This window comes from Miniopterus natalensis, chromosome 18 (assembly GCF_054644295.1).
Source record: "Miniopterus natalensis isolate mMinNat1 chromosome 18, mMinNat1.hap1, whole genome shotgun sequence".
Lineage (NCBI taxonomy): Eukaryota > Metazoa > Chordata > Mammalia > Chiroptera > Miniopteridae > Miniopterus > Miniopterus natalensis.
Window position 1 is genome coordinate 33,414,400 of NC_142098.1, and position 24,348 is coordinate 33,438,747.

Genomic DNA, 24,348 nt, shown 5'->3' on the forward strand with positions numbered 1-24,348 from the left:
GTGTGACCCTGAGAAGTCATACTGATTTTCATAATTATCTTATTATTTATGGGAAGGATTTTAACCATGTTGTTTACCTTTGTATAAATCAAAGAATTTGTAATGAAAAAAGAGAAATGAGTGTAATGTGTATAGGAAAGCTTTTCTCATCATTCATTACTCAGCATGCATTTTTAAAAGGAAAAGAAAAATTATATGTGAGTAGTCTTAATTCAGACTTCATCTTTTACGCTGCACAAAGATGAATACCAGTGTTAAACCTTGTGAATATAATGATGGGTCATTATAAGCACAGCTGTTCAAGTAAAAATGGACGAAAATATTTTTTCTAATACTTAGTTTTCCACAAAGCAGAAAATATACAGGTCAAATTATTTGACCAGAGTTACAGTAAGATAGGAATCAAAATCTGAATACTAATTCAGTGCCCCCTTTAATTAACAGGAGTTAAGAAACGAAATCCTTAATATACATATTAGTTAAATGTGAATGAAGCCTGGCCAGGTGGGGCTTAGCGGTTGAGCATCGAGCTAGGATCCAGGAGATCTTGGCTCGATTCTGAGTCAGGGCACATGCCCAGGTTGCAGGTTCAATCCTCAGGGGTGTGCAGGAGGCAGCCGATCAATGACTCTCATCATTGATGTTTTTCTCTCTCCCTTCCTCTCTCTGAAATCAATAAAGATATATTAAAAAAAAGCTTTCCTTAAAAAAAAAGTGAATGAAAATGAGAACACAATTGAAAAACAAAGAGCTTCATTAATCGAACACTTTAATTAAAGTGCTTGATTAGACTAAAGCACTTCATCAATTAAAGCACTTCATTAATCAAGCACTTCAGTAGATTAAATCGATTCATTCCATTAAAGTGCTTTGATTAGATCAAAGTGCTTGATTAGGTTAGAGTACTTGCTTAGACTAAAGCGCTTCATTAATTATGAGCTTTAAAGCACTTCATTAAGCATTTCATTAAAGCGCTCCAGTAATTAAAGTGCTTGATTAATTCTCAAGGTCACACCACCTTTATTTTTTAAATTTTTATTTCACTGAGTTGTGATAAGTGCTTTCTCTGAGTTATGGCTGGTGATTCCTGTGTCATGGTTGGTGAGTTTTTGCTGAGTTATGGCTAGCGATTTTTCAGAGTCCTGGTTAGTTGTCTTAAGTTGTTTCACTGAGTCATTGTAAGTGATTTTGCAGAGTCATCTAATCTCTTCAGTGCTTAAACCCCAGTTTGGTATTGTTTACAGTCCTAACTAGATTAAGATGATCCAGATTGCTAGTGCCCATAACTTTCTTAAGCTTTTGAAGACAGAGAGAGGAAAAACTGTACTTATTCGGTATGCAGCTCAAGCTCCAACCCACACCACCTTTAAATAGAGGAATTAGGATCTATGTGTAGGATTAACTAGCCCCTACTCCAGAATGCTGAAGCTCAGGCCCTTCAAAGAGGTATAATTCTAGGTAGAGTAACAACCAGTCAGAGACTTGGAAATCTGTCCCTGCCTTCCAGGTACCAGATTTCCTCTCCCTTCCCTGGTGAGAACCCCAGACTCCTTTTATGGATGTGGGAAATAAAATGAGTTGAATGAGCTAGAAACTTAAATTGTTATAAAGCTATTCAAGAGAAATCTGTGTGCTTCATTAATTAAAGCACTTGATTAGAGTGCTTGATTAGATTGAGATATTTTCCCTCTATACCCACTTTATTTAGAATTTTAATCATAAATGGATGTTGCATCTTGCCAAATGCTTTTCCTGCATCTATTGATATATTTTATCTTTTATTTTGTTAATGTGGTGTATTACATTGATTATGTTAAAACATCGGTGTGCCCCTGTAATGAACCCCACTTGATCGTGATGTGTTATTTCTTAATGTATTGCATTTGATTTGCTAGTATTTTGCTTAGGATTTTTGCATCTGTATTCATCAGAGATTTTGGTATAGTTTTGTATTTGTGTGTTATCCTTGCCAGGTTTTGGTACTGGGGTTAAGTTGGCCTCATAAAATGTGTTGGGAAGTACTGCTTCTTCTTCAATTGTTTGGAAGTTTGAGAAGGATAGGTATTAAAACTTCTTTAAATGTTTGGTGGAATTCACTAGTAAAGCCATTTATCTGGTCCTGGACATTTACTTTTTGAGAGGTTTTCGATGGCTGTTTCAATTTTCTGACTGTTGATCAGTCTATTTAAGAGTTTCCAGTTCTTCATGATTCAGTCTGGGAAGGTTATATATTTCTAGGAACTTACCCATTTCTCCTAGATTATTGAATTTGATGTCATATAGTCTGTCATAATATTCTTGTATGATCCTTTGTGTTTTCGTGATGTCTGTGGTAACTTTTCATTTCTGATTTTGAGTCTTTTCTCTTTTTTCCTTAATGAATCTAGCCAGAAATTTGTCAATTTTATTAATTTTTTCAAAGAACCAGCTCTGTTGCATTACTTTTTCGTAGTTTTTTCTCCCTCTATTTTATCCGATTCTGCTCTTTTTATTGTTTTCTTTTTTCTGCTCACTTTGGGCTGCTTTTGTTCTCCTTTTACTAGTTCTTTAAGATGTAATGTTAGATTGTTTATGTGAGATTTTTCTTGTTTCTTGATATAGGCCTGTAATGATATAAACTTCCCTCTTATTACTTCTTTTACTGCATCCCAAAAGTTTTGATATGTTATGCTGTCATTCTCATTTGTCTCTAGGGGTTATAAATTGTGTTCATGGATTTGCCAATCTAAAGAGTGCTAATTATTTAATTTTGGGTGTCACTAAAATTAAGGCTTCTAAAGGTTTGGAATTCTAATTAAGATGGAAAGAAACGGTAGGTTTTAGTAATAGAAGGCATAAGGTATGGAAGTAAATTTTTGAAGGAATTAAAATAACAAGGTTTGTTTTAAAATAAGGTTATTTCTAAATAAGTAAAAAGAGAAAAACTTATAGAAGGCCTTTAAAGAAAAATCTTGAGGAAATTTTACATATGGTTAAATTGAATAGAATTGAACTTTAATTAGGCCAGTAAATTTAAATATCACATGTAAGCTAATGTAGAATGGGAATTTTGTTTTTTGCTCAGTTAAAAGACAAAGTCTTTCCTGTACTTACTGTTCTACTCCAGGTAAGATTATAAAAAAATTCTACCTAGAAAGCACAGATTCTATTTTTATTAAAATAGTCCTGTCATATTGTTTTAATTAGGGTCTTGATTACTTAAGAAAATAATCTTCTGAATCCTAAGAACTAGTTTTACTAAACCACATTTGTATTTGATATCTTTTATTATCACTTTGTGTAAATAGGTAATTACTGTTTCATAATAATATATGATCTATTTGGTCAAGTATGTTTGATAGACTTCCCAGGGTTTAAATTTTAAAAGGAGACTTAGCCCACGGGCATGGTTCAGCAGTTGAGCGACGACACAGGAGATTGCGGTTGGATTCCCGGTCAGGGCGCATGCCGAGTTTCGAGCTCAATCCCCAGTGGGGGGCATGCAGGAGGCAGCCAATCGATAACTGTCATCATTAATGTTTCTATCTCTCCCTCTCCCTTCCTTTCTCTCTGAAATCAATAAAAATATATTAAAAAATAAATAAAAGGAGACTTAACCTGGAAATGGTTCTGGGTTATTCAAATGGACCACTGAAATATGTGAAAAGATTTGCTTTTTCTCTTGGCAAGGGCATGGTTTTGAACTAATTAGGCCTATTTGATATGCTTGAACTGCATGGGAAGCTTGTCAACTAAGGAAATAGTTGTGTTATATTTGTGTGTATATATTCTTATTATTAAATGCATATTACATATTAGAGATCATATAAAAATCTCCAGGAATTTACAAAGTTTTGATATGATACTCATTTGTAATTCTTATTCTAAAGTGTTATGTTACAGAAAAGCAAAGTCCCTAATCAGACTTATAACCATGTCATTTAAAGTTTTGTCATTTCCAGACAGTCACTGTTTTACTCTGATGCTTTTACAAGTATGTTTCATCTCCAGAAAGATCCATAAAAAACACTGACTTATTCTAAAATAGACTTTTCTGAGAATAAACATTCAGATCATACCTTTATACTAGATGAAGATTTATAAAACTCTAAGGAACAACTGGAATTACGAAATGCTGGCAAAGGATCAATATAAACAAAAATTAATTATATAAAACTATAAACTGAGGATAATTATTTTTATGACTTTTTGTTTGAAGTATTGATTTTTAATATTTTTTTCAATATAACAAAACTGGTGTTTTTTTTCTTAGAGCAGTTTGGTAAATAATACCTTTGCAAGCAATATTGAAACATTTATATTTCTCTCCCTACCTGATCCCTTCAGAAATTTGGAGACTCTAAATGAGTATTATTATTATCATGGCAATATAGTTATTTGTGTGCATAAGTTTGATAGTAATCTATTCTCTTTATAAGAGGATACAATTAGAAACTGTTGATGAGTTTTCGACTGGAATATCATATTTTAAAAATACATGCACAGACTATGAAGTTCACTGGAAAGCTCTAAGGAATTAAGACTGACTTTGGAAGCTCATAAAAGCCCCTTGGAAGAACAGTTTGATTTACTTACATGGTTCACAACAGTCTTTCCAGGTTAAAAAACGAAGGTTAGTTTCCTGGGAGATGCAAAAAAGAATGAGACATTTTGAAAGACCTTGGTAACATGAGGAATTCACACAAATCTATAGGTATTGCAGGCAAATGTTGATGGCAACTATGTGGCTTGGCTTCTTAGCTCTGAGAGGCCAATTAAACTTCAATCTAGAGATTCCTTATGAAATTCCAACAAAGCAGACTTAAGAGCTTATATGATGAATTGCTCTTGTCATACTTATGTAAATAAGGCCAAATTTATTGAAACTATATTTATCTAATAATTGGTCTTAACTTAGCTATCTTTAATAAAATGAGAGTAGTTTTAGAGAGAAAAATAATTTTAATAAAAACTATAATGCACAATTGTGAATATTAGACTCTAGTCCAGTTAATTACCTTTAAAGTTTTATTTTTCACCTATGAACTAGACTGGATCTTGAATTTTTCTAATAAAAGTGTTTGGCTACAGCTCTCTAAACTAGTTTTTATCTTCCTCCAATCTTTTGCCTTGAAATTATTAAAAATTAAAACTATTTTTTTCTAAGCCTTGCAATTACAGACTGCAGCTAAATGACGTAATACAAACTTAGAAAAAATCATCGCAACAGGTTACCTGGTTAAAATAAATATACCCTGCCAGCCCAAATTACATCTGGAAAACCACTGAAGGTTACCTACCCTTGCTTGCCCGGTTCCTTTGCCTTCTGGTGCCCTTAATGGCTCTCTAGCCCGACTATTACTTGATACATCTTTAACCTACTATTATTTGATACTTACATCTTTAACCTACTTGTAAAGTTTGTTTTTTCCAGGATACAATACTTACATGTAAAACTAATGGTCATGTGAAGACTCCAGCCCATCTCAGATAAAAAAGATGGCCTTTACTGCTCTTTAGATTAGGCACCAAAAGAATTTTATCTCTCCCAAGTATAGAGACAACACCCTTGTTCAGCAGGAAGCAATTACAGAAAAAGAGACCTCACCCCAACCCCTTAAGAATAGGATAAAGGCCCTTGGGGGAGGAGATGGCATAAGGCTCTGGGACACCAGATAGGAAACAACCGCAGAGCTGGCACTGCCCTCTGGCCCTCACTGGGGACCAAAGGACCCCAGGTGGCCATTCCTAAGTATACACCAGAACTGAAAACAGTACATGTGCACACATGTTCAAAGCAACACTATTCAAAATAGTCAACAGTAGTAAATATACAAATGTCCATCAACCATAAGTGTCCAAATGTCTATTCAACCATAAAAAGGAATGAAGTACAGATGCTTATTGGATGCACCTGCAAGACATTATCCGCAAGAAACCAGCTAAAAAGTCACATATAGTATGATTCCATTTATACAAAATACACAAAACAGATATGTTCATAGTGATGGAATGCAGATTAGTGGTTACCAGGGGCTGAGAGGAGGGGAGAAACCGCTTAATGAGTAAGGGGTTTTACTTTGGAATAATGAGTGTTTGGAACTAGACAGAGGTGTTGGTTGCACAACATTGTGAATGTACTAAAGGCTCCTAAGTTGCTCACCTAAAATGACTAATTTCATATTATGTGAATTTTCCCTCAATAAATTATTTTCTAAATGTGACTGGTCTAATCACCCCAAACAACAGATTTTCAGATTGAACTTAAAAAATACCCGTTTATGCTGCTTATGAGAAACCCATTTTAAGTAGAAAGCCACAAATAGGTTAAAAGTAAAATGATGGAAAAAGATCTATGTTAAGACTAATGAAAAGAAAGCTAGAGTAGGCATATTAATATCAGACAAAGTAGATTTGAGAGCAAAGAATATTACCAGGGACAAAGGTCATTTTGTAACCATAAAGGGATCAATTAAGATTATATAACAACCCCAAATGTTTACCATTTAATACAACAGCTTCAAAACACATAAAGCACAACCTGATAGAACTGAAAAAGAGAAATAGACAAGTTTACAATTACAGCCAGAGATGTCAAAACCCCTCTCTCAAAACAATTAGACAGTAGACTTAATGCAATAGAAAAGGAAATACATGAATGTACTCAAATACATCTGGTAATTTAGTATATCCGAAAGCTGACATTTCAAATAAGTGAGGAAAGATGGATTATTTGTAAGTGGTGCTGAGAAATGTGGTAGCCATATAAGGGTAAAATTAGATTCTTATACACAAAAATTAAATGTAAAAAAAAAAAAAGAAAAAGAAAAGCACAAAAGTAACAGGAGAAGTCCTGGGGAAAAATTTTAAATCTCAAGATACAGAGGGCCTTTTAAATATGAATGAAAACTCATAAGCCTTAAAAGAAAATACTGGTAAATTGGATAACATAAAAATCAATTTTGCATGACAAAGAGGACCATAAGGAAATTCAAAAAACAAATAGTAAACTGGAAAAAACATCTGCAAATCATGTTAGATGGTGCTGATTTCCTTATAAGTAAAAGGTCACTTTCCAATTAAATACTGATCAAGAGATAAAGACAGTTCAAAGAAAAGAAATTCAAACTCATTCATAATTTTTATAAAGCAAATTAAAACTATACTGGGATATCATTTTCCTATCAGATTGATAAAGATCCAATAGTTTAATGGTTTGACCTAATAGATGAGAAATTTATACTCAAGCTCAGAATACATATACTTTTTTTTTTTTAATTTCAGAGAGAAGAAGAGAGATAGAAACATCAATGATGAGAGTCATCGATTGGCTGCCTCCCGCATGCCCCCCCCCCCCCGGGGATGGAGCCCACAGTTCGGGCATCGAACTGTGACCTCCTGGTTCATAGGTCGATGCCCAACCACTGAGCATGCTGGCTGGGCTACATATACTTTTAAAATATACAAGTAACAGTTATGAAAATTAATCACACATGAGGCTATAAAGGAAGCCTCATTTGAATCAATATAAACATCTGACTACAGTGTGATAGCTTTAGAAACAATAACAAAAAGACAGGTAAGACTTCTGAGTTAAAGAATACCTAAACTATAACATACATGGAAATGAATAATAATAAAAACACTAAATGCCAAAATTATAGGACACAACTTATGTTTTAAAGGAGAAATGTATAGCTTTAAGTATATTAATCATGAAAAACAAAAGACTAGATTCTCAATTCAAAAGGAAGACACAGCACACTTAATAAAAAATAATTAAATTATAAGCATAAAGGGCAGAAAACAAGAGAATTAGGAGAAATAAAAGGATAACACCACTAAGAAATACGTTTTTAAAAAAAATCAACATTCAATAAGTTCTGTAAACCTGTGGCAAAGCCAATAAAAAATAGCAAAGATGAGCCCTGGCCTGTGTGGCTCAGTTGGTTGGAGCGTCATCCTGTGCACCAAGAGCTTTTGGGGGTTCGGTTCCCGGTCAGGATACATACCCAGGTTGCAGGTTGTCCCTGGTTGGGGTATGTGCAGGAGGCACCTGATCAATGCTTCCCTCCCTCTCCCTTCCTCTCTCTCTAAAATCACACAAACATATTTTTTTAAAAGGAGCAAAGATGAAAATGAATAGGAAACCAAATGAAATTACAAGACTAATAAAAATTAATATATACTTATTAAAGTGAGTTCTCCTGTGAAGTTGGTCCACCCTTTCGTTCTTGGGCAATAGGAACAATAGAAAATAGAAAATAGAAAATATAGTATAAAAGGAAAATCCAATTTTACTTTACTGTCTGTGTTAGGCTCCTAAGTCTAGCTAGCAAGACCTTTTACTGAGAAAAAATTTTAATGGAAAGTTCTATTTCTAGTTTCACATCCTCTTTCAAATATATATGCTTGTTTTCTCCCTAAATTCCTTGGAAGGTAACTAACTTCATGACTTTGGGCAGGAAGTACTGAGGATGGGTCTGGAACATCCTATCGTGAGAAAGTAAGGATGCTTGCAAAGATGTCAGAGCAGTGCTAAAGGGAGCAAGGGTTAGCTTAAGTTGTGACTACTTGAGTATCAAAAATATATACAGTAGCCCAGTTGGGTGTGGCTCAGTGGTTAAGCATTGGCCTAGGATCCAGGAGATCGAGGTTTGATTCCCAGTCAGGGCACATGCCCGGGTTTCGGGCTCCATCCCCAGCAGGGGGCATGCAGGAGGCAGCTGATCATCCCTTCCTCTCTCTGAAGTCAATATATATTAAATATATATACACACACACAGTATAATTAACTGAAACATATGCAGATTGTAAAAGCCCACAAATTCATAAGACTAAAAAGAAAAATGTTAAAAATGCAATTCACAAATACATAGGCACAATAAAATATAGGAATGAGTTTAGTAAGTATAAAGTTTAAATACACGCACATAAATTTCCTATCCATTAGGTATATAAGGCATAGAAGTGTGTGTGTGTGTGTGTGTAATGTTAATAGATAGATCTCTTATCTTTCCCAGGTTTTTAATCAAAAGTCAATCTAAAGTATCAACCTGGCCCCCGTCTCTTCCTTTATCTTTCTTAAAATCTACTCCTTTATATAGTATATAATCTATCACCTATCTATCTATCATCCATCTATCTATCATCTATCATCTATCTATCTATCTATCTATCTATCTATCTATCTATCTATCTATCTATCTATCTATCATCTATCTATCTATCTATCATCATTATCTATCTATCACCTATCTATCACCTATCTATCTATCTATCTATCTATCTATCTATCTATCTATCTATCTATCTATCTAATCTATCATCTATCATCATCTATCATCTTTATTGCCTGTCTGCCTCATTAGAATTCACCTCTATAAAGACAAGGGTTTTTGTCTGTTTAATTCACCATTTTTATCTCCAATGCACGATTAGAACAAAGCCTGGCACACAATAGGCACTCAGTACAAAATTTTTAAGTAAAACACAAACATAAATATGGACCTTAATAAAGAGTAAATTTTAAAAACTCTTAAACATGACAAGCAAAAATTACATATACTGTAGCAAGGCAGAAAGATATGTTCAGCATAATAACCAAATTAAAAAAGGAATCTAATGGTTCATCACCATTAATGAAAGGGTTTCACCAGTATGTTCTAAATTAACTGAACAGACGGTGCTAATATCTGTAAGATACAAATGAAGCATGAGTTTTTAATAATGCTAAAAGATCAAGTCAATATATCACAACAAGACAATGGTTTGTATAGTTGCAAATAAACAAAATTTAGTACCTCACTGTAAAGAGATTCCCTAGATTGTAAACTACAAACACCTATGCTAAAGGCATGGGTGTAAAGATTTTATCAACATTACAGATGAAGTTTAACTATAAAAACAAAGAATCAATCAGTGGTTTGGGTACCATGGAGGAACAAATCAGGTGCTCTACTTAGATCAAGAATTAATTAGTGAAAAACTCAGACTCTTAAACTGTCTGAGTCATTATTCTTTTTCCTTTAGGCCTGTTAAGTTTATAGTAATCTTGGGGAGTTTTCCAAAATAAGTTATTATCCTACCCGTAGAAAGCATTAAAATAAGTATTCGTATATCTCCAGAAAATATAAGAAGGAATAAAGAAATGTTGACATGAATTTCACTTATATTTTTGAATTGATGTAATATGTTCAACAGTGTTTTATTATCATTACATTTGTTTCTGTTCAAGGATTGAAGTATTCGATTATACTAAATCTGTAAAGCTGTTTAAAGGGAATTTGTTTCAATACTTAACAAAAATAATTTTCAGATTTTTGTTAGATATAAGTTGACTAAGAAATTGTGAAAGTAGTAGCTGTTGTTTTGCTCCATGCACACATATAAATCCTTCATTCTTTCCTAACTCATTTGCACTGATTTGTTTTTATAGGTAATTTCCAGACAATGCCCAAGATCTAAACCAGTTATAACTTGTCCAAGGTGGCTATGTTTCCATATCATCAAGGTTTACCTCCCTACATCCACCCATAAAATAGGAATATGCTGCCTCATACCCTCATGCTCCTCATTACCCTGAAGAATGGTAATGATTTATTCTCTAAATATTTTAGGATCCAACTTATTTTTACCATTATTTGAAAATGACTTATTCTGTCTGCCAGCAATGTCTTTATCTGATATCTCAAGTTCCAAAGTAGTTATCCATAAACTTCTTAAAGGAAGCTTTCAACCCACCCAAAAAAGACCTCATTTACAATTCTCTTATTATATTCTATCACAAAATATGTTTAAACCCATGCTGAAAGCATTCCTTTAAGATGAAGAGCCATTCATTAAACCAATGGATCCATTATTTTCTTAGCTGGCCATTCTTTCTTTGAAGGCCTATGATGAATCACTGCCACAAATGATTTTAATTCCTTATGAGAAAGCCTGATAAAGAGTGTTACTAGGTGAATTTTTTGCCATTTTTATAATTTCACCTAAATGAAATCACATTGTAGGCAATCTTTGTTTTTGACTTCTTTCACTTAGCATAATGAGATTTAACATGTTGTTTTGTGTATTGATAGTTACTTTTTTTAAAAAAAAAAATTAGTTTCCTTATATCAGATTTGCCTTTAAAAAAGTAATTCTGTGTTGTATTCTATATTATAAGTAGATTTAACTAAAAAGTATCATTTTATGGTCTTTTGCCTGTAAATATAAAAATAAACACAACAATGTAACAGTAAAAAAAATTCATCCCTACTGTAAAACAGAGTAATAAATACTAAATTAATTTTTATCAACAAATAAAATGAAGCAATTCTCTCAGCTTTATAAAGGCTGTGTATTCAACTTTCATATATTTGTTATATCACAAGATTTCTCCTTAGGATAAATAATTATGTCATATAAAAGTATCAAGGCTTTCTTACATGTGTAGTGAACATACAGTATATGAGTCAGGACTGTAATTCTAAGAGACAAAAATCCAATTCAAACTAACTAAAGCGAGAGAGGAAAAAAAAAAAGGAAAGAAATTTATTGGATCACAAAAGTGAAAAAGTGAAGGATGGTTATAGACTTCAGACATGACTGGATCCAAGAGATCAAACAATGTCATCAGATTTCAGTCTCTCACCTCCATTTTCCTGTGTTATCTTGGCAAAGAAAACTGTTGATGAGTTTTTAACCTCACTAAATCCTTGAAACTTGCAATTCCAGAAAAAAGTTTCCTTTTACTACCCATAATAACCCCCTATAGCTCTATTAGTCCAGACTGAGCCATTTGTCAATCCCTTATTAATCACTAGGTTGAGGGAAGTAATAACTGGCCGGCCTATGACCAATTCACTGTTCTCCCTTATTAACAGTTTCACCAGAATGACATGCATTGAGGGTGAGGTAAGTCTCAAAGATGGCACAGAACAGATCACAAAGCAACAGATGTTTACTACTCAGGCTGTTTCAAATAAGGGATGCTCATGAGCTGAAGGCTTTTCCATATATACTACATTACTAACCAAATAAGTTACTGATATTTATTTAATAAGGACTGAGTGGTGACTAAACGTTTTCTTTCTTATACTTGTTATAATCAGAGAGTTTCTCTATTATGAATTTTCTGATGTCGTCTAAGGGCTGAGGCACAGCTAAAATTATTCCCACATTCATTACAATTATAGGGTTTTTCTCCAACATGAATCCTTTGGTGTAGCCTAAGGGACAAGATCTGATGGAAAGCCTTCCCACATTCATTACATTCATACGGTTTCTCCCCAGTATGAATTCTCTGATGTTGATTAAGGTATGAGCCACAACTGAAGGCCTTCCCACATTTGTTACATTCATAGGGTTTCTCTCCTGCATGACTTCTCTTATGATGAATTAGAACTAAAGCATCACTAAAGGCTTTTCCACATTTACTGCATTCAAAAGGTCTCTCTCCAGTATGAATTCTATGATGTCGATTAAGTTGTGAATCAGTGCGGAAAAACTTCCCACATTTGATGCACTCATAGGGCTTTTCTCCAGTATGAATTCTCTGATGTTGATTAAGGTGTGAGCGATAGCCAAAGGTCTTCCCACATTCATTACATTTAAAGGGTTTCTCTCCTGTATGAATTCTTTGATGGAGAGTAAGGGCTATGCGTCTGCTGAAGGCTTTTCCACATTGATTACATTCATAGGGTTTTTCTCCAGTGTGAATTCTCTGATGTTGATTAAGGTGTGCACTCTGTCTGAAGGCTTTGTTACATTCCTTACATTCATATGGTTTCTCTCCTGTGTGAATTCTCTGATGTTCAACAAGGAAGGCATAACGGCTAAAGGCCTTTCCACACTCATTGCATGCAAAGGGTTTTTCTCCAGTGTGGATTCTTTGATGTTGAGCGAGGTGTGCACTCTGTCTAAAGGCTTTGTTACATTCCTTACATTCATATGTTTTCTCTCCAATATGAGTTCTTTGATGTTCACTGAGAAAGAAGTCATGGCTAAAGGCTTTTCCGCAGTCATTGCATGCATATGGTTTCTCTCCACTGCTAATTCCCTGAGGTTGAGTAAAGAATGAATAACAGCTAAAGGTATCACCACATTCATTGGGTAGCTTTCCAAAATGAGTTGTTTGATGTTGAGTAAGTAATGAGTGGAAACTTAAGAAATTTGAAAAATCATTACTTTCATAAGGCTTCTCCCCAGAAGGAATTCCTCTATCTTTACTAAGGTATGTACCCTGGTTGAATTCTTCACATACATTATCTATCAAAGATTCCTTCTCAGCATGTTGTCTTTTATGCTCAACTGGGACTGAATTTGGAGGGAACATTTTATCATAAATATCAAATTTATGTATTGACTGTACTGTGGGAACTTTCTGTTGTGTTAAAAGCACTGACTTCAAGAGAATGCTTCTCTCAGAATTATTATATTCATTATCTCTTTTCACAGCATAGATTTCCTTAAGACTTGCCACTTGCCTGAAATGTCTCTCCTGATTTCCATCCTGCTGCTCAAATTCACACTCATATTTCCAAGCTTTCCTGAAACCGGAGGATTCACAGTCATGACTTGTAAGTCTTTCCATCACTATGCTCTGGGATATTTCCTCTTCATCATCAATGTACTGTTTTGGAGATAATTCCTTAATTTCATACCAAGACTCCCAGTCTGAAAAATATCAAGAAAGCAAATGTATCCTTTTTTTCCTTTGTAAAGAGAAAAAACTATTATAGAAGGAATTGAAGAATTTAATTGGAGGAATGAGAAGAGAAAGTACATGGTTCTGACAGCTTTCAAATTATACTATGCAATATGAACAAAATAGAAAGAACAAAGAATGAAGAGAGCTGCTAGAGGAAGGTCTATGTGCTGGTAATGAGTAGGAGGTGATAAGGGAAACAGGTTAAATGTAGGGCATCAAGATGTAGACAAAGTTAAATGCCAAAAAGATAAAGAATTGGAGACACTGATTAGATCATAATCAGTTTTCCTGCCTCTAGTCTTTAAAGTCTCCAGTCCATCCTGCACTATCTAGTCCTATTCACAAGATGAAAAGCTCCATGAGGGTAGGGATTGTTTATTTCTTTTTTTTTCTTACTGTTGAATCCAATGCCTAGAACAATGGCAGCATTTTGCTGAATCTATGAATGCTGACAGAATGCTCAACAACTTCTAAAATTTTATCAGACCAGAGGGGAAGTTTTTCCCCCATCAGTGTCTAGAAGGAATCTGGAGGTCAGCAATTCTCATTATTGAGAGAAAAATGATGCCTCAGTATACATACTTGATACTTTCAGAAGAGGATATTCATTGAGATAAGAGAGAAAGAAAACTACTGTTTAAAAGATGACCTCAGGCCTGGGAGGCCATGGCTCTTTGGTTGAGCATCGACCTAGGATCCAGGAGATCATGGTTCAATTCCCGGTCAGGGCACATGCCTAAGTTGTGGGCTCGATCCCCAGTCGGTGTGTGATCAATGACTCTCTCATCATTGATGTTCCTATCTCTCTCTCTCCCTTTCCTTTCCTCTCTCTGAAATCAATAAAGATATATTAAAAAAAAAAAAAAAGATGACCTCAGAAAGAGTAAAATAAGAAAGTCTTTTTCCTGTCACACCACAATATTCAGATAATATATTCAACTAGATAGAACCTACTACTAGAGCACCTAGTAGAGGAGAAAAAAGTCTGAGACACAGGTCCTTCTCCCCTTTTTAAACTCTAATGAAAAAGAGAAAAATTCTGTGCATAAAAATTCACTATGGAACATAAATAATTAGTTAATATGATACTGATTATGAATAGTATAAATGCCAAAAAACAGAGATCAAAACTTAGTTAAGGAATAATTCTTGGGGAATATGAGCTTGATTTTCAAGGCCTTGATAAGGTTCCCAAAATATAGTAATTATTTCCATGATGGAGTCATTTTCATGTTCCGATGTGCTTAGTGATTATTTTAGAGCTGCACATGTTAGCATTTGGGAGTTAATTAAATACAGTCTTTTCCACAACAGTTGGTAAACTGTTGAAAATAAAGCTGCCTCCACACTGGGTCATTGTACAAAATTGGGCAGTAAAGAACATATTATCCACCTATATCTTTCTTCTTTCTAATATACTCTCTTCTTCACAGAAACCCTCCACCCTGCCCCCCATGGATACTATCCTACTTGAATCCCTGTCTCAACCCAGGCCTGGTAGGGCTTTGTTCACTTATTCTGTTAGGTCCACACAGTTGATTTTTCTTTCTACAGAAGTACAGCTACTTCTGTTTCCTCACCTATCTCCTAAATCTCTTCTCCTGTATCTATCACTTGGGACCACTAAATTCCCTCTTACCAAGAATGAATCTTCTCTACTCCAGGAAAATAGCAGCTTTATACAATACCTAATGCAATGCTGAGTAAAATTTTGAAGCCTGATGGGAGGAGAGTACAGACATTTCTGATATGGGAGATTCTGAGGTGCCTGGAGCTCCAACCATTCTCTTAAAAAAGAAAAAAAGAAAATTCTTGACTTAGGCAGCAAAATACTGTAGCAAAAGGGTCAACGTCTAATCAACTTTGGATTCCAACCAGAACTACATAGTAAGCAGGCTTATGTATAATGTTGGAAGGGGGAAAGGTACTATTAGATATGAACCTACTTTGAAATCCAGGAGATTTTATTGGGAAGTCTGGAAAACAAAGACAAGACCCGGAGCCAGGGCAGCCTCCTCATGACCACTTGGGCTGAAGCCTTATAACAGCCTGCCCTATCTGGTTCCCCGTCACTCACCTGTATATTGACCATCTGACATCTCTCTCTCCACTATCCAAGGATCCTTCCGTTGTTCCAATAAGGAGATCATGTTGGGCTTGGAAACGGACAGTCCTGTTTACAGAAGAAAAATGAAAAGAGAGAGACAGAATATGCTATAGCTGTTCTAGGACTCACATTCAATCTCATGGTCATTAGGCAAGAAAGGACATTAGAGGAAGGACTAGAGAATGGAATGATATTTGTATGGAGGATGAAGATGAAACTTCTTCCATAGCATTGGTTCTCAAAGTGCTAGAGCACAAGAACCATAACCTAGAAACTTACAGAAATACATATTCCCAGTCCCCAACTCAGAAACCACAATAGTTCTCAAACTTTTATGGGCATCAGAATCATTTGGAGGGCTCTTAAAACCCAGACTGCTGGGCGTATTCCCAGAGTTTCTGATTCTGTAGTCTAGAGTGGGACCCCATAATTTGCAAATTTAACAAATTCCCATACCATACTGATGATGCTATTCCAAACCATCATTCTAAAGCAATGGGAGTTACTCATTTCTAACTCTATAAAACTGCTTCAAATCATTTCCTGGAAACAGAAGTAGAAATTCAGCTAAGCACTTAGATGCCCTAGATATTCCCAACTGAGGAAGCAAAAACACCCTAGAGGGAACGGTTTGAATTATGGGGGAGAGACATCCTTACCAAGCCATACCAAATTGCTGTAGTTCTCCAACATGACATCTCTGTATAAATCCTTCTGAGATGGGTCCAGCCATTCCCACTCTTCTTGGGAAAATTCTAGAGCCACATCCCTAAAGGTTACCAACCCCTGAAATTTAAAAAAAAATTCTTGTTTGCCAAGTGCTCCTATATAGTCCTAGAAAACAACAACAACAATAAAAATGAATTCTGCCAGAGTTCCAAGCTCTAAGTGGGCCAAGGAAAATCATTATTGGGGAACAAGTACATGCCCAGGTTTTTCAAATATTTTAAGAAAAAGAGAGAAATATCAGAAACAGGCTCACCCCTTGACAATTATACATTTTTGTGAAAGAGAAAGGACATATACACAGAAAAAATTAGCTTATAGCATGAAACATGAGTTTTATGATATGAAAGTATATGAGTAAAGGCAAAGTTTTATGTTACATATACTAAGTATCAGGACATTTTTACATGGATAATTCTTTTATCCCCAAACTGGGATATCATCTGGCTCAAAGTAGTGAAAGAAGACCTGGAATTGGGCTTTAATAAAAGGGTATGATCTGAAATTTAGACTCTATGTGAGGAGAAACATCCAAGAGTGTATCTTGAAGAAATAATGAAGTGTATGTAAAGATACTTAGATTGGAAGGTTATATAAAAAAAAACTGGAAAAAAACATACATGTCCAAAAATTAGGTTTTAAGCTATAGCACTGATCTACAAGCTGTATGAGTGGAAGATACATGTTTTATAAGCTTATGTACATCCAGTGTCTATTATAAAACCTGTCACATTGTAAATACTCAGGAAATATTTGCCACTTAGTAAAGATTCCTATGACATATCCATATGAAGAAAGAGTACTAAATGCTTAAAAATGACAGAGTTCCATTCTGCATTGAATGGTCTCATTTTTTATTAAAAATAATGAAATATCAAATATGGTTATTCTACACAGTAAAAATATGAATAAATGTGGCTAGAGAAAAGAAAACAGACAACTACTTAGTGTAGTATAACTTCCATGTGGCCCTCTACACTTCTGTGTTGTGGGGGGCTAACCTGTATTAGCTACCTCAAGAGACTCCTTTCTCCCACCCCATTTTCAGTTGGGTTAAGCCACACTCAAGGCATGGGAGGAAGGTGAACGAAGCACAACATTTTCCCCCCTGGTTCCCTCCTTGTAGCGCCACCCTGTGTAGTCTCTGTCCTTCAATCAAAGGTCACAGTGGTTGTCAGAGGACCTCCCCACTCAGATATCACTTTCTCTGGGTTCAGGCCTAAACTCAGTAAAGGAGCTCTGCAGTGACCCCAGGGTATAGCACTATCCTTTGTAGTTTTTCTATATATTTGTAAATAGTCCCCTTTTTAGTTTCTTGCCAGAACCCTGATTGATAAACATTGATCCAACATACTTCTAGGATATGACCAGAAATCCAATAAAAACACCACTAGGCTACTCTACTATACTCCTTAATAAAGTCACTCTCCCACTTCCCCATGACTATTTCATACCTTCTATCCCTCTAACCACCACCAAACCCTCCCCTGTTCTCACTCTGAACTTCCGCATCCTCTAGCCCACCATATGTGTTTACTGACCTGTATCTGTACTCATATATTCTGCCTTCCCTGCTACTACAGATAAAACTCTAGGCTTCCTATCTAAGACCAGTCCCTACTTGTCCATATAAGGGCACTGTCTCCTCTCTCCCTTGTAAACATCATGGAGATATCAGAACCTCCCTGTATTACCAGTATTTTCTTGCTTTACTGGATTATTCCCATCAGTATACAAACTGATGCAATGTCTTCCATCTATAAATAGATAAACAAATTTCTTTCCATGATCTCACTCTGGCTATTCTCCCATTTCTCTATTCCTTTTAATAACAAAACTCTTCCAAAGAGTTGTTTAGATCAGTCATGTCCAACAGAATACAATGTGAGACACATATGTAATTGAAACTTTTTCAGTAGCTGCATTAAAAAAGTATATATAAGTAAATTTAATATTTTTTATTTAACCCAATATATCTAAATGTTATTTCAACCTGTAATAAATATAAAATTATTAACGCTTTACATTCTTTTTTGTACTGAATCTTCAAAATCTGGTATGTATTTTATACTTATATAGCACATCTCAATTCAGAGTAGTCACATGTGGCTACTGGGTATATTATTGGACGGCAGGGAAAATAGAGACTCATTGTCTCTATTCTCACTTTTTTCACCTTCTATTCTCTTTTAAGTCTATTGCAATGATGCATTCATCCCAATCACTCTGTAAAGTAGCTCTTTTCAAGGGTATCAGTAGCTTCCATGTTAACAAATCCAGCGGTCAGTTCTCAGTCTTCATCTTCCTCAATCTGTCTCAGAAGAATTTAACTCGGTCATTACCTCCTTCAAGATGTTCTACTCTTGACTTCCAGGATCCAAACCTTCTGGTTCTTCTTCTACATCAGTCCTTCTCAGTCTGTTTTGCTGGTTCCTACTCCTCCTGTCAGCCTCTAAATGATGAATGCCCTAAACTCAGTCCTTGGAGGTCTTTCCTATCTACTTTTACCACAGTCCTACCCTCAAGATAATCTCATCCAGTGCTATGCTTTAAATACACATCTCCAGTCCTGAACTTCAGATATATAATCAATATTCCTCTTGGATATCCAACAGGTCTCTCAAATTTAATATACAGAACTAAGTTCTTGATTCCAAACTCACCCTACCCAGTCTTTCCATCTCAAGAAATGGCATGACCATTAATACAGCTGCCCAGGCCAAAAATCTTTGTAGTCATCCATGACTTCATTCTTCCTCTCACACTTTACAACCAATCCCTGGTCAAATCCCAGAATCTCACCAGCTCCAATCCACTACCATGGTCCAGGAAGCTATAATCTCCTACCTAGGTTACTGCAGTAGTCTCCTAAATAGCTTTCCTGCTCCCACCCTTACTTCCTGCTATCTCTTTTCATTTTAAAACATAAATCAAAGAAATCACAAACACTCCAATGGCTCTCCTTCGCCCTTTGAACAAAACTCAAAGTTGTAATCATGACTTTCAAGGGCCTACATAATTTGTTCCCCAGCTCCTCCTCTGACCTCACAGTGGTCATCTGCTTCTAACAATACTGGCTTATTGCTATTCCTGGAACACATCAAATATGCTTCCACCATAGTAACTTCATACTTGCTATTGTTTCTACTTTTAAAGCTCTTCACCAGATCTCCACATATTTATTCCCTACTTTCATGGAAGTATTTCCTTGCTTAAATATCACTTCCTCAGAGAGGCCATCCTTTACCTCCCTATTTAATAAGATAATTGATACTCACACCCTGCCCTTTGTTTCACTTGCATTCATCTCCAATACAACAAATCATGATCCACCTAAAGAGAGTTCTGTTTCATCACACACTTGAACATAACACTGTGTAAAAGAGATACTAAATATTTTATGGAAGGATTATTTGAACAAATGGTGAAGAGAGAGAAGTGGAGAGAGTACTCACTAGGCTATCTGTGACTCTCTCTCTAGTCCAAAGTCCTAAATAATGAGGTGGAATTTCTGGAAACAAAGTGGAAAACCTCAACTTACCTGGGACACGGATTTACAAAGTCCAACAGCCATTCTTCCTTCCTTCTTCAATTCTCTCTTTTGGAGAACCAAGTCCTGAGAAAGCAGAGTTAAGGGAGAAAAAAATGGCAGACCCTCCCTTTCTTTATTCCTATCTTTGTTCAGCTGTCACCATATCAAAGGGACTTCCCTAAAAATTCTATCTAAAGAGAACCTCCCTTCCAGTCTCTTCTTCCTTATCTTGATTTATTTCCCTTCTTAGCATTTATGTTGGGTTCACTGGTGTATCTCTAGTGTTACAATAATGCTAAAACCATTGTTAAGCTCTCAAAAGATATTTGATAAGTGAATAAATAAGTCTTACTATGCCTCCTGTAATTTAGTGATGCTACACATGTTGTATATGCCATTATCTTATTTAATTTTTACAAAACTGCAAAGGTAGGTGTTTTTATCCCCATCTTACCAACAAGTGAAACTGAGGTTCGAAAAGCTTACTCAACTAACTTGAAGTCATAAGAGTCAGACTATAGTGTGCCTCAAACACTGGTTCTCTTTCAAGAGACCGAAATGTCTGAATGGGAAATATTCAACATAAACTCAGAAATCAATGGCATATATTTCTTAGAGAAGCATCTTTAGAGATGGCAGATGTTGCCATTATTATTCTACAGAAATGCAGCCTGAGGCAATCATTGCCAAATTTTAACGCTAAAGCAATAACAAACTCTACAGCCTCAAATACGTTCCTTGTACTCCCTGAGCCAACATTTCTTCATTCTGAAAACGAGAATAGTTGCGTTTGACCTAGGATTTAGGATACATGACCCCCTAATTCTGGGCTACTCTGCACTAGCCAACTCAGTCTCTAACAAAGTTATTTCCTTAGTGCAATGCACCTTGAAATAGTCCATAAAAGTCTTTGTAACCTGGGAGGAAACTCAAAGTCTCACCATCTGAGAGCCCTAAGTAGTATCTGCATAAAAGAAATGTATTTTAAATTTTTGTTTGCAAGGAGCTGTGTATCCCTTGGGTAATGTTTTCCAACTTTGAGATGAACCATTTGGAAAAAAGTCCTGTTAAAGGCTTGGGCATTAAATAGCCCCCAACCTGCTTGCAGACTCTCTACTCCTTTACTCATTTTCTACATGACCTTGGGCAAGTTAATCCACCTCTCAGAACCCTTTTTTTCCTTACTGTCAAGATTGCATGAGCCAACTCTGGCATAGAGAAGTGCCATCCTTGTTTCCACTGAGATTCTACATACACATTTGGAAAGGAAATGAGAATATTTTTCTTTATTAACTGAGAAAGTGAGAACCAAAAATTTAGCTCACTTAGTACATCAGAAAAAGAGGCACGGTCAACCTCTCTCAGCACCAAACATGAAAGAGTTTGACAAGGCAAATGCTAAAATCTCCAATTCCATCACCTAAGGAGCTTTCAGGTTGGGCTTTCCTACCCCAGAGGCAGCCAGTTTGAGGATGGCTTCACTACATACAATGTCTTCAGACTTGGTCCTGGGATTCACAAAGGGACTGAGGGAAGAGACCCAGATTTAGTTCCTATGTCCTAAAGGTTCCTAGTCCAAGCCCACTGACAATCCTCTCCAACACCCTCAGAACCCAGGGCACCCAGTTTTTACTTTAGTAATTAAAAAGCAAGGACCCTAGAGCCAAACTGCGTGGGTTCCAATTCCAGTTTTGTCACTTATTAACCGTGTGAATTTGGGCAAGTAATTTTAAGGTTCCTGTGACTCAGTCACACAAATGCTCACCCAATCACACACATCTACATGGTCGCACAATCACACTCGTAATGTCATACACATTCACAGGCACATTGACACAAAGTTAGAGATGACGATGCACAATTACTCCAACAGAGAGACTGGCACACAATCACACAGTTACATATCACACAAGGTCACACATTCGATCACAATTACTCATACAAAATTATGCCCGCCGAGACAGATGGCCATGGGCACACCTACTGTCACACACATTCAGTTATATCTCCCGAGGCAAGTGGTCAAACATAATTACACACACACACACACACACACACACACTATGTCACACCCACAGTCTCACAAATCTATACGCAGGCACACATAGTTGTACCTGCAGAGTCACACACACACACACACACACACACACACAAAATCACATTGTCACACCTGTAGCCTGTCACATAGTTAGACATAGTGACACACAGTCTCCCCAGTGACACCCGCCTGGTCGCTGTCCCGCCCCAGACGGGTCCACCTTAAGCCCAGAGCTCACCCCTTGCTCCCGCGAGAAGCCAGGCCCAACTCACCTCCCGGCACCGCGGGTTCTGGAAACCCGAAGAGCGACCCGAGACCCGCGACGTCGCCTCCCAGAATCCCCAGTGGGGCGGAGAGGGGCGGAGGCCGAGGCGCGCTGGACCCCAGAAACCGGCTGGGGAAACATCCAGCTGCAGGGGCTTGGACTACCAACTCAGCTTTTCCCTGCGACTCCGCGAACCACCAGCCCCAGAAGGCTTTGCGCAGCAGCGGTCTTCGCTGAACTACATTTCCCAGAGGGCCCGAGGCCCGCCTCCACTTCGCGCATGCGTTAGAGGCGGCCCCGGCGTTAGGTGCAGGTACTGGAGAGCTGAGTGCGGCTCAGGGAGACGCTGGGCACCCAAGTGACCCGGGCGACTGTGTGTGAGGAAACAGTGAAGCTGCGAGCGTCTCTGACCGTCTGCTTAGGTGTGGCCGTTTTTTGTGTCTGTCGCTGCACACTTTCGCGCTTGCGCACTGGGGGGCGACGGGTTCTGTCCGTGCGGAGTTTCGGTATTTTACCTCAGGTCCTGTGATTGAGAGTCGTCGTGTGACAGACTGCGGGTCTGTAGCGCCGAGAATATCAGTGATTGCGGTTGTGTGAGAGTCCTGTGGCTGACTTTGGGCTTGACCGGCTTTGTAACTGTGTTGTTATCCTAGGGGTCGCGGTTTACCTGACAGGCGGTGGAACTTTTGTTGCTGGTCTTGCCTTTAGGGTTGAGTCCCTGGAAGAAGTCTTTTTGTGCCTGTGTGTGACTGTTTCCAGATCTGTTCTCCCATCCCCACCCCATCCCTCACCCCCCGCCATGGGCTGGGTCACTGTTACCTTCATTTTTATATCCCTTTTCTGCTTGCACTTGATGTGAAGCGGGCACAGAAGGGTAATGAGATTCCCATTTGTAGGAAGATACTCATTGGCACCAAAGCCGTTTATGTTGTAGCCAGTAGCTCTGGAGTTTCTCTTGTTGCTGCTCCCACTTTTTCACTTTACAACTTTAATTAGGGTACCGCTTTAAGAAACTGCCCACAGTCAGGAGGACAGATGTGAGCCCCTGAGTGATCTTAAAAACAGAACCGAAGAGTAGTTGAAGTGGGAAGAAGGAAAAAAAAAAAAGATTTTATTCAGGAACGATTTCAATAGGGGAAAAAGACCAGTGTAGAACTGGGCTCAATTCCAAATGCAGCAAGAACAAGTGGGATTTATAGGCAAGGAGCAAGTTGGGGACAGGGGTGTCAGTGTATGGAAAATTCCTATGAGGAGACATAAGGGTCTGGAGGAATTTTTGCTAGACTGACCAACAAGATTCTTGCTGGGAGGAGGCCTGGCTGATCATGCGCCAGCTGGGTGGATAAGGAATTTAATTAGATTGGATAAGGAATTTAATTAGATATTGTGATCACATATCAAGAACTCTGGCTCAACCAACTTGACAGAATTCTTGCTAAAACTGAGTTATGCAAAGGCAACACTGAAGTCAAAAGGTTGAAGTCCGGTTGAGAAGTGTTCAGAGGAGCCTGACTAAAGTTTGATCAAGGAGAGTGTGTGTCAGTGAAAGTTCCAGAAAAGCAGCATTCTTCCCCATCGATAGACCCCGGAAGATCTGGACGGTGCACCCAAGTCAAGATCTTGGTAAGCAGGGATATGTGGAAGCAAGGGGAAGTTCTTGAGAACCCACCCTTGGAGAATAATCTCTCTAATCCCCTCCCCTACAAAGAGCCCTCTGGCTAAGGCCAGAGCCATGGACAAAGGGAGTCTAGTTACCAGGGCTGAAGTGATTTGCTGTTTATGAAATTGGACAATGTTACTTTCAGAAAAAAGCAAGCAATTGTTTTTTTAAAGCCCTATAAATATTTAATAGTTGGGTGGCTTTAATGGGGGAAGTTTACTAGTTCGGTATTCTTTGGATAATAACTGTGGTTTGGTACTGGCAAGTACATCAAATAGCTCTTCCCTGGACTTTACCATGCAGGTTAGAGATCATCTTGGACATTTCAGATACCCCATTTCTGACTGG

The 24,348-nt window shown here is 37.1% G+C and overlaps 1 protein-coding gene across 3 annotated transcripts; it reads right to left on the minus strand.

Moving 5' to 3' along the window:
• Nucleotides 1–11,499: 11,499 nt before the first annotated feature.
• On the minus strand, nt 11,500–22,512 carry ZNF527 (zinc finger protein 527). 3 transcript variants are annotated; one of them, XM_016206533.2, is made up of 5 exons: nt 22,348–22,512; nt 20,047–20,121; nt 16,439–16,565; nt 15,750–15,845; nt 11,500–13,638 (listed from the first exon to the last, which is right to left on the minus strand). In XM_016206533.2, the coding sequence occupies exons 2-5, from the start codon at nt 20,077–20,079 to the stop codon at nt 12,071–12,073; spliced, it is 1,824 nt and encodes a 607-aa protein (XP_016062019.2). In that variant the 5' UTR covers nt 20,080–20,121; nt 22,348–22,512; the 3' UTR covers nt 11,500–12,070. The 3 variants fall into 3 exon arrangements, with proteins under 3 accessions (XP_016062019.2, XP_016062020.2, XP_016062017.2); XM_016206534.2 differs by lacking the exon at nt 22,348–22,512 and having other exon boundaries at nt 16,449–16,565; nt 20,047–22,160; XM_016206531.2 differs by lacking the exon at nt 22,348–22,512 and having other exon boundaries at nt 20,047–22,160.
• Nucleotides 22,513–24,348: the final 1,836 nt, after the last annotated feature.

Coding starts and splice junctions, on each gene's coding strand:
- ZNF527 (XM_016206533.2), bottom strand. CDS start 20,079: ATGGCTGTTGGACTTTGTAAATCCGTGTCCCAG. Junction 15,846..16,438: donor CAGCAATTTGGTATGGCTTG/GTAAGGATGTCT, acceptor TTCTGTAAACAG/GACTGTCCGTTTCCAAGCCC. Junction 13,639..15,749: donor GTCAGATGGTCAATATACAG/GTGAGTGACGGG, acceptor GATATTTTTCAG/ACTGGGAGTCTTGGTATGAA.